The sequence below is a fragment of the Larus michahellis genome, chromosome 4, assembly GCF_964199755.1.
Source record: "Larus michahellis chromosome 4, bLarMic1.1, whole genome shotgun sequence".
Classification (NCBI taxonomy): domain Eukaryota; kingdom Metazoa; phylum Chordata; class Aves; order Charadriiformes; family Laridae; genus Larus; species Larus michahellis.
The window spans coordinates 18,246,219-18,256,592 of NC_133899.1; the positions used below are offsets into that span (position 1 = coordinate 18,246,219).

At 54.4% G+C, this 10,374-nt stretch overlaps 1 protein-coding gene across 1 annotated transcript; it reads right to left on the minus strand.

The window, feature by feature from the left end:
• Positions 1-6,420: 6,420 nt before the first annotated feature.
• On the minus strand, positions 6,421-10,134 carry IRX3 (iroquois homeobox 3). The gene is made up of 4 exons (XM_074583154.1): positions 9,611-10,134; positions 8,085-9,201; positions 7,461-7,527; positions 6,421-6,781 (listed from the first exon to the last, which is right to left on the minus strand). The coding sequence occupies exons 1-4, from the start codon at positions 9,830-9,832 to the stop codon at positions 6,727-6,729; spliced, it is 1,461 nt and encodes a 486-aa protein (XP_074439255.1). The 5' UTR covers positions 9,833-10,134; the 3' UTR covers positions 6,421-6,726.
• Between the last annotated feature and the right edge of the window lie 240 nt (positions 10,135-10,374).

A 10,374-nucleotide genomic window follows, 5' to 3' on the forward strand; every position in this document is an offset into this window, starting at 1 on the left:
ATACCCTCCACAACTGCTTCTAGGATTTAATGTTTGTCCTCAGTAGTATGTGATCTTTAAAAAAAACAAAACAAAACAAAAATAGTGATTATAAATAAAATTTAAGAAGAAAGTGTCTAAAATGGCTTTGCTGGGGTGGCCACCATCCCAACTTTGTGATTCCTTGGTGAAAAAATGAATGCTGAACGTGAATAGTAGGTCTTTTACAGCAAAGGCCCAATCTCCCGTCATTTGGCCCCTCTCTGACTTTTTTATTTTCTCAATAAGACAAGCTTTTGTGGCAATGTTCAGTATGGACAATCAGGACAGCCTTATAAAGGGATTGAGAAGGGCACACAAAGGGCTGCGGCGGCATCAAAGCCAGCCCAGCAGCACAATAGAGATGACATTTTTACATCCCAGGGCTGGGGCGGGCAGGGACTGAATACTGTGTCCATAGCAGTGTCAGTAAACAATGAGCAAAGTGGGAAAGGGGTGAAAACACAAGTCAAAATCTTTTTATTGAAGCCCCCTACACATTCATTGGGCATTTGCAGCCCCGCATTTGAAAGCTCTTCCATTTACTTACTCTCCGGATTCTCCTATTTAACTAACTGACTGATGATGGCTCCATTTTGATATCCGAAGAAAAGAATGAGAATTCTTCCCGAAGTGAATATATTAATTCATGAGATTTAATTGCATTTTATTGGCAGTAAAGAAAATATTAGCGGCATGGTGCTGTTCTTAAAGGGACACTGCCATCTGTAACACCACGTCTCAGATGCCCCAGCCTTACCTGCGGTACTAGTCCTGCCTCTGTCCTTGGAAGCAACGTTTGTCTTTTAGTTTGCCGGTTTCCTGCATTTAGGTTTGTTGGGGATTTTTTCATAAAGAAAACAGGCTGGAGCGTTGTGCTGGTTTTAGCTGGTTTCTCATTCCGTTTCTCATGCCCAAGCCCAAGGTCTCGGTGTGGTTCAAAGGACCAGCACGAAAAGTGTAAAACTGGAGGATTTAACCCTCGTCACTTAGCCGATTCAGTGACTCCACCAGATACCAGGAGGGCAGCCACGAGTGCTAAAACTTGCGTTTCCTGGCATTTTTCTCCTGGAATTACATGGAAACGTTTCTGTTGGTATCAGGCCGTGATTTAGTACACGAGAGGAAACCTGTCTATCAGGCATAAATGTCTGACGTTGTCTTCTGTAGGAATCGCTTACAGAGGTCTCCATGTGAGAACACCGGCACTGGCGCCGCTCTTCAATAGCCATCTCGAATGTCCTTTTTCATTAAATTGTTTTGGAAAGGGGCTGGTCTAATCTCCTAGTGAAGCTTGCGCTTCGCCTCTCTTGGAAGCAGTTAGGCTGTAACAGAGCAAATTGATGTTTTACTCCTTGTCTCTAATTTCACATTATATTTATGTTTTTAGGCACTTAAATTTTACTGCTAAGGTATCTTGAGTCTTGCACAGTCCGGTGTGAATTACACTAATGACGGCTGGGAAATTCAATAGAGTGACTCATATATTTGAGACAGACGGAGAGAGAGACATATTTTCCTTTCGCTGTTTTGCTTGAAAATAAGTATAATACTAATGTATTAAAACCTCAGTTTTGTGCATACTCGGTAAGTAATTTTATTCTAGCCTGGCTAGCTGGCCTACTGACATGTATTTTCACCACTGCTAAAAATAATGAGGAATCCAAGTGACACACGTTTATGGCTAGGAGTGCCATCAGATCCCCTGACCTAATTGAGCATGCCTACACACCTTAGAGCGTTTTGCATAACCAACTCAGACAGCAGGAACATTTCCAACCAGATTGATTGACATATTTTATTTCTAACTTAAGCTTAATCATGACTGAGAATGATTCATTTCTACCTTTCAAACTTTAGGAATTGACACAGGAGACAACCAAGCAGCAGACTCCAGTGTAAGCAAATCACGCAAAGGAAAAAATATATATTCGTATAGTTTATTAGCTTACTTAGCTGCTGACGTTGATGTAATAAAATGGATTAATTAGCTGGTAGGAGAGTTAGTTTATTTTATAAAATAAATGTCAAACTGTTTATTTTTTTTTTTGCAGGAAAGGTTTTGTCCTAAGTCGCTCCTCCACTAAACATTTCTCTGAGAAGGTACCGTAAGGTGTGGTTTGATTATTTATTTCCTTTTTTTTTTTATAAACCAGCTGGACGAGAGCTCATCTCCCAGCAAATTGACTCGCAAACTGAGAGAGTTCTCGGCTTTTAAGGCATAAACTACCTTCAAATAAATATCAGCGTTTTCCACGTGCTGTGCCTTAAACAGGAACAAAGCCTAATAGAATAGACTGTAATAAAAGTGCAATTTCCAGCACGCGCGTGTGCGGCTGCTCTGCGCTGAAAATGTCCTTTAGCACTTTTTAACCATATTCTCTAGTGTGTCAGCAAAGAGACTCCATCAGAGTATTTAACATTGCTGGGAGCAAAGGAATAAAGTGGAGTCACTGTTGATTATTACTCATTAGCCACAAGGACATCCACTTAACATGTGAATAAATGAATGACACCGTGTCCTAATGGAAATGGCCTCGGTGTACCTTTAAGCAAAATGTTGTTTAATATCTTCCATTTGCTGAATAGTAAAGAGGCCTGTTGGACATGCATAGTTAGCAAGCAGCCATTGTTGCTTTGTTCCAATTTCAGCATTTAATAAAAAAAGATGTCTTGACTGCGGCAAAAACGGGCCTCAAAACCCCGGGTGGCAGCACCGGCTCGTCCTCGTTCTGCAGATTCAGAACGTCACCGGCATCCTAAAGGGTTAATACCCATAAAGCAAATGAAGCCTTAGAAGGTACGTGTTCTTCATTACTCTGCTTTACATTCAAACATATAAAACAAAGAACATCTGATATCTTTATTGGTTTTCTTAGATAAAACGCAAGCAAGCTATAAGCCTTAATTTTCTTATTACCATTTGTTAACAAGGAAGATAACACTCTCAAAAGTACTTGATTAGGACTCCCTTTGATTTGTATCTTGTTATGATTTCCAGGGCATATATTTTTGTATTATTACTTTAGTACACTGATTGTTCTGATCAAAGTGATAAAAAGAGGTATTTTAAAAGTGTAAATATTAACCATACAGGTAAGCCACATAATCTGAACAGCATCTCGACCGCTGCCATGCTGAAGCACGCTTTGGGAAACGAATCACAGCTGAGAGACACGTTCCCAGCTGGGAGGCTGGGCTGGAGGAGCCCTCCTGCCCTCAGACCCTCCCAGCAGTAACTTGCGTCGGGCACAACTTTTCCCTTTTATTTTTTTTACAATATAGCTACTGAGAACAGATATTTGCTCTATCGCATAGCGAAACCCTCATGATCAGAATGCATACATCTGCTCTCATGGGGATAAACCAGCTTTAACTTTCTAAGGAAAATAAAAGCAGGCGCGTTTGCTAACGCGAAAGAGTTGGGGAGGGCTATTTTAATGCATGGTATAATACCTGATTGTGAAAACCGTGCTGGATCTTTTCCTTACTTGTGCAATTTTGCCTGCGTAACAGTGAGCTGTGCTGGAGGCGGCTGGCTGGTGTTTCTCCTCTCACGGGGCTTTCTCCTGTCTTATCCCCGGGCTGTGATGGGCACTTTGGCGGCGGTGAATGGGAAGCCCGACACGGCCCGCTACGCCCGCCGAGCCGCTCCCGGCAGAAGGGGGGCTGACAAGTTGGAAGTCTCTTTCTCCTGCCTGCTCCTCGTCGTCCTCCTCCTCCTCGCCAGCGCTTCCTCCGGCCGGCCCCGCGCAGACAGGGAGCGAGCGGGAGATGATTACATCAATCAGTGTCAGGTCTGGGAGCTGTGATTTATGAATATGCATAATGAGCTCTCACCTTTGAGAAGGACTAGCTAGGGAGATAATTGATTAGACAGGAAAAGAGCAGCCAACAGAGAGGGAGAGGAGGGAGGCCTCTCTCTGCGCCATCTCAGGCAGGCCTGGCCAGGGCTCCAGTGAGGCTGTCAAACTGCAAGAGTGATTTCTAAAACAGCAAAAAAAAATATAAAAATACGAGTAGGATTTTTTTTAATGTTTTGTTGAAACACGCACACTGAAATGTTTCCTCACAAAATTAATGGGAATTTTCTCCACGTTAGGGAAGCCAGGCCGGGCACAAAGGCTGCTTTCCCCCCACAGGGAAACCAAGTTCTCACTTCCAGAAGCCAAAGGGGCGGCTTTCCCATGGCTGCCGCGGGAGCATCCCTGCTGCCGGGGCAAAGGGAGAGGGCTCCGCGGGGACGGGGAGCTGAGGGGCTGCGCTGCAAAGGCAAAGGAGCCTTTAATGGAGGTGGAAAGCTGGGGATGCAATTGTTTTCCCATCGTGGTCTCATTATTTTCTTCCATCGCCTTTAAGCATCTGTCGGGCCACTGTGTGAAAGTTTCTATGGAAAACCCACCAGGATGTCCAGAGGAAGGGGATGTGGAAATTTGCCTCTAGCTTTCTCTTCCCCCCACCCCTCCCATTTTACATGCCATTAATCTTTTTTTTTTTTTTTTCCCCTCAGCAAGAATTGGCTAAGGGATACAAAGTGCAGAGAGACTGGGTAAAATTTACATGAGAAACAATCCGTTTTCTAACCACCCACCCACCCACCGAGTTTCCCCTCGTTTCAGGAGCCGGTTGGAGTGAAAGAAGGGGAACGGTTCCTGGCAGAAAGACAGCTGCGAGGAGGCCAACGCCATTTCCAGGGTGAGCTGTGGTCGGAGAGGACGTACGGGGAAAGGAAGGGGACGTGGGGGGAAGAAAGCAGAGATCGCAACGCTGCCACAAACTCAATGGGTCCTTTCCCCGGCCTCCCTGGAGGGCCGAGGCCGGCTCCATCACCGCAGCCGCGGCTCCCACAGCCCACGGAGGCTGCAGGCGTGCACCAGGCGAGGGCTCTCCCCACCCCAATGCACCGCCTGCCAGGAAGAATATTAATCGTGAAACATTAAAACACGTATGTAAAATGTGTGTATACACACACACATATATAGTGTAAACATATATATAAATCTTATCACTTATAAACGCCTAGGATTTAAAATGTAGTTTATCGGCCTAGTGCAACCCAATCCTATAAATAATACATTCCTATCACTATGACCTCAAAATGTCAATACTGCGCAGCCCTGCACATTTGCATATCTTGTACTGTCTAAACTTGAAGCATGTCAGCTATGTGCTTCTGTTTGTACTTTAACTTCATTTTAACTCTTGCTTCCTAGCTCCGCGCACCCTCCCCCTCCGCGGGGTCTGTCACCAAAACGAGAAAAGCTGTTTAATCACCACTTCGGTAATTATGCCGTTTCCAGGACTGTAAGGAGAAGAGGGTGGGGGGCACACTCCCCCCAGACAGAGATGTTAAGGAAGAGCCTGGGAACAAAAGCAGGAGGGACCGGCCCGTGAGCGCTACCTGCCCGAGCAGCCCCCTCCAGCCGGGGGGGTGAGCCCCGCCGTCCGCGGGCACCGATTCCCGGCGGTAAATTGGGACGAGAGGAGGGGAGAGGAAGGGGGAGCGCACACACACACACCCCCCCGACAACCACCACCTTGGGATGGTTTCCATCTGACTGCCAGGCGGGAGGGGACCGGGGCTGACCCCCCGCCCCGCCGGCGGCCAGCGCCGCTCGGAGCGGCCGGGCCCCTCCCGGCATCGGGGCCGATTTTCAGCGCTTTGCCGAGGAAACGAGGCGACAAGTTCTGGCGGCCGCGGGGAAGCGGCGGCTCCCGGGGCATCTCCGGCGGGGCGGGCGCGGAGGGGCGCGGATCTCCCCGCCGGTTCTGCGCCTCTCGCTCGGTAACTCCCGTCCGGCGCAAACCCCCGGGAGCGGGGAGGGTGGGGAGGGGGGATGCCCCCGGCCCCGTCGCCGCCCGCTCCGCGTAGCCCCGCGGTGGCGGACAGCCCTTGGCCCGCTCGGCGGCACGGCGGCCCCCCAAAACCGACCCTCGGGATGCGCACAGCAGCGCGGAGTGGGGGGAGAGGCGGGGGAGGTAACGCCGCTCCGGTGCGCGACCCCCGAAGTTTCCTTTCAATGAACAACCCCCCGCCCCCGCCGCGCCGCCGCCGCGCTCCGAGGGGGATCAATAGCCGGCCCCCGGCAATCGGGTCCTGGGGGGGGCGACGGATCACCGCACCGGCCCCCCCGCAGTACACACACACACACCTCCCTCGCCGCCACCGGCCGGCGGGCACCGGGACGGGGCGGCGGCGCCTGCAGGGGGCGCTGCGGCTCCAGACATCGTCGCCATCGCCGCCGCCGCCACCGGCCCCGGCCCCGGCCCCGCTCCGCCGGCGGGAAAAGCCCCGCTCCCGCCGAGGATGCGCCGCTCCCGCCGCCGCCCCAGCGCGGAAAACCAGCGACCGGCGAGGGCCGGGGAGAAAAATAACTCCGGAGGTGGGAGGAGAGAGTGTAGTCAAAGTGGCAACAGTTTTATTTATTAGCCAAAAATATATACTTTCTTGTACAATTTGGTTCACACATATGTACATTTTTTTTTACCGTATGTACAAAAAACCAAACAACAACCAAAAAAAAAATCGAAACACCTAATTCTCACTGGACTTCCAAAAAACCTCACAAACTCAGCTAATCCAGATGATAGTACAGAAGCGGGTATTTTTTTTCCTTTTTAGTTTTAATATACGGACATGCTTACAAGTTGTAACTATACAGAGATTTTTTTTTTTACAATCATTACAACAACAATAAAAAAAATTAACTATGATGATGACAACGCCGATAGAACCATAGCGGCATCAAGTTGGTTCTGGGGCCTGGAAAAAAATGACACAGAAAAAAAAAATATTTAATAGGATTTCTAGTCAGATTGGGCTGGCACAATATTTTTAACTGTAGGTAGCACTGTTTTTGTTGTTGTTATTTAAAAAAAAAAATAAATTAAAAGAAAAAGTTTTCAGAGTGGCTTATAGCAAATTTATTTAGCTACGAAAATATCACGGGCCCGATCCCCATGGTTTCGGTCAATCAAAAGAGTAATTTATTTCAGTGCCGACTACGCCAAACTCGAGACAGCAAGGTTCATCCCCTTCAGCTTTCGTATTAGCTGGGGGATTTTTATTATTATTATTTATCCTTTCCCTACTGCCGCTGTATTTCCCCCTCGGGCCAGGCGGCACCGGCGGGTCCCGGGCGGGCCGGGGGTGCTCGAGGTCCCCGGTTCGCTCCCGCCCGGCCCGTCCCGACCCCGGGCTCGGTCCCCGCACGGCTCCGCAACCCCGACCGCAGCTCGGCCTGCCCGCGGGAAGCGCTCGCCACCTCCAGAAGAGAGAACGGCAAAAAATATATCTATAGATAATCAGAATAACCCACCGCGCACGCAGAGGAAGAACAAGAAACCGCCCTGGAAAGGGGACTAAAGCAGCGGAGAAAATAAGCTAACCATTTACAACTCCCTCTATATATCCTTAGGAGACTGAGGAAGCAATCTCTTACCGCCTCTGCACTGGCTGGAAAGCTGTCTTTATTAACTTTTTCTCTACTTCCAAGGCACTAGATCGATCTAAAAAGAGAAGAAAAAAAAAAAAAGCGTTCCTTTATAGTCCCTGTTTTACTCCCCCCCCCATCCCTGAAATAAGCCTCTAGACTCGAGATCTCTTCTCAGCAAGTTGCAAATACGACCAAGCGACCGCTTTGCTGCAGGAGTGACCGTCAGAAGGACAATAACCCAGCGCCGGAGCGAGCCTTCCGGCCGGGTCCTTCCCACAAAGACGACTTGAGCAGCAACAACAGCAACAGAAATTATCTCCGTCGGAGGAAGGTAAATCTCGGGGGCTGAGACTAACCCGGCGAGGAGCACCCCCCCGCCGCCGCCGCCGCTGCCCCCGGGAGCCCCGCGGCCGCCCGCCCGCCGCCACCTGCGCCCCGACGGCGGGGCCGGGCCGGGCCGGGCCGGGGGCAGCCTGAGAAACCCGCGGGGCCGGCGTCCCCCCCTCCCCCCCCCGCCCCCGGCCTCGACCCCACGCACAAGGTGCCGCGGGGCCTCCCGCGCCGCTCCGCGCAGCACCGCGCAGCGCAGCGCCGTCCCGTCCCGTCCCCGCCGCGTCCCTCAGCGGTCACCTGCTCCGGCGGGCTCCGCGCTCTGCGCCTGGTCCGCGGGCCGCGGGAAGGCGGCGGAGGTGGCGGGGGGGGCGGCGGGGGCGGCCCCCAGCCCCAGCAGGTGGGGAGTGTTCAGTAAGGCCAGCGGGTGCGGGGGCGGGTGGTGGTGGTGGGCCGGGAAGGCGCGGTTGGTCCAGTTGGGGAACTTGCCCAGGGGGCAGGAGGAGACGAGTCTGTGGGGCGGCGGGGGGGGCAGCGGCAGCGGCTGGGGGGCGGCCGCCGGCGGGGAGCCGCCGCCGGGAGACTTGCGGGGGTTGTCCGGGCTGGTGGCCGTCTCGGCCAGCGACCAGATCTTGGGCTTCGGCAGGGTGCCGGCCAAAGCGCCGTCCGTCGGGGAGGAGGCGGCGGAGGAGGAGGCTGAGGAGGGGGGCGAGAGGTGGTGCGGAGGAGGCTGGAGGGGCGGCTTAAGGGGCTCCAGGCCGGCGGGGGGGGCGGCGGCGGCGGGGAGCTCGCACTTGTGGTGGTGGTGGTGGTGATGGTGGTGGTGGAGGTGGTGGTGGCGGAGGTGGTGCGGTTCCCCCTCGGCGGCCTTGAGGTAGCGCTCCTCGGAGCCGGGCAGGTCCTCGAAGCCCTCGGAGCCCTCCGAGTCCGTCTTGGAGTCGGAGTGCAGCAGGTCGGCGTCCTGCAGCTCGTCCTCCAGCTCGTCCTTGTTGCTCTCGATGTTCTCGGTGTCGATGTTCTCCAGGTCGATCTCCTCCTCGTCCTCCCTCTTGTCCTCTTCCCCCTCGTGGTCGCTCCCGTAGGAGTTGCCCTCCTCGTCCGTCCGGCTGCGGGGGGCCCAGGTCATTTTATTCTCCTTTTTGAGCCGCCGCCGCGCGTTGGCGAACCAGGTGGAGACCTGGGTGAGGGTCATTTTGGTGATGATGGCCAGCATGATCTTCTCGCCCTTGGTCGGGTAGGGGTTTTTCCGGTGCTCGTTGAGCCAGGCCTTGAGGGTGCTGGTGCTCTCCCGGGTGGCGTTCTTGGGCCGCGACGGGTCCCCGAACTGGTATTGCCCGTAGGGGTAGAAGGCGGGGTGGTGGTGGGGGAAGGCGGCGTGCTGCACCCCCGGGCTCTCCTTCAGCTCGTACTGGGCGCCCTGCAGCGAGAGGGAAGGGGCGGCCCGGCTGAGACGGCGCGCCGGGGCCCGGCCCGGGGCCCCTCCATCCCGCACCGGCAGCCGAGCCCGCTCCGCACCGGGCCGAGCCGCCTCCCCGCTCCGCCGCGCTGCCCTCGGGGTGCCCGGGTGAAAGGGCCGGCTCCCCGGGCGGCCGCCCGTCCCCGCAGCCGTCAAACCTTGCGGGCGGACCGGGGCGGGAGGGGGGGGCAAAGCCGCGGGGTGGCCGCTCCATCCCTGCCTCTCTCCGGCCGCTCTCCCGGCGCAGGGCGGCGATAACGCCCCGTCCCCCCTTGACAGCCCACCCCCCCCCGCCGGCTGTTCCCCGATGGATCCCCAGCGCGAACCCGGTCCCGGCGAGCCCCGAAGGGGAGCTGGGGGGGTCTCTTACCAGCTGGGGGAAGATGGGCAGCTCGGCGGCGTAGGGCAGGAAGGCTCCGTAGCCCTGGGCGGCGGCGGCGGCGGCGTAGGGAGCGCCGTACATGGAGGAGAGGACGTTGGAGAGGGTCCCGGACGGGGCCAGCTCGGCGCCGCCGCGGGAGCCGCCGCTCCCCGGGCGCTCCGCCGGGTAAATCGGCCTGATGTACTGGTAGCCCAGCTGGGGGAAAGACATGGTGGGGGAGCGGGGGCAGGGGAGGAGGGGGGGAGGAGGAGGAGGAGGAGGAGGGGAGGGGGGGAGAAGAGAGGAAGAAGGGAGAGAGAAAGGGGAGAAAGTAGCAGGGCCGGGAGCGGAGGAGGCAGCCGGGTCGCTCGCCCTCGCCGGCCGCCCGCACTTTCAGCGCCTCCCGCAAACTCCGGCGGACATTGGGGAGTGGGGGGGGGGGAGCCGGGGGTGCGCGGAGGCCGCGGGCTCCCTCCTGTCCTCGGCCGCTGCGGTAAACGATCCGATCGCTTCTTTCTTCTCTCACTTTTCCTATTGATCTGAGTGGACCCAGGTCAGGTCCTAACAGATTGCCTGAGATTATTGGGACTCTGGGCTCTGATTGACATTTCTAGTCTCTCACAAGCCCCTCCTATTTCTTTTAAGTCTCTCTCTCTCCCTCTGCCTCCCTCTCTCTCTCATGCCCAGAGCTCGCTCTCGCCGGGTTTGTCACTAGCTGCTTTTCTTTTTTTTTCTCCTTCCTTTTTTTTTTTTTTCCCTAAATCTGTTTACTG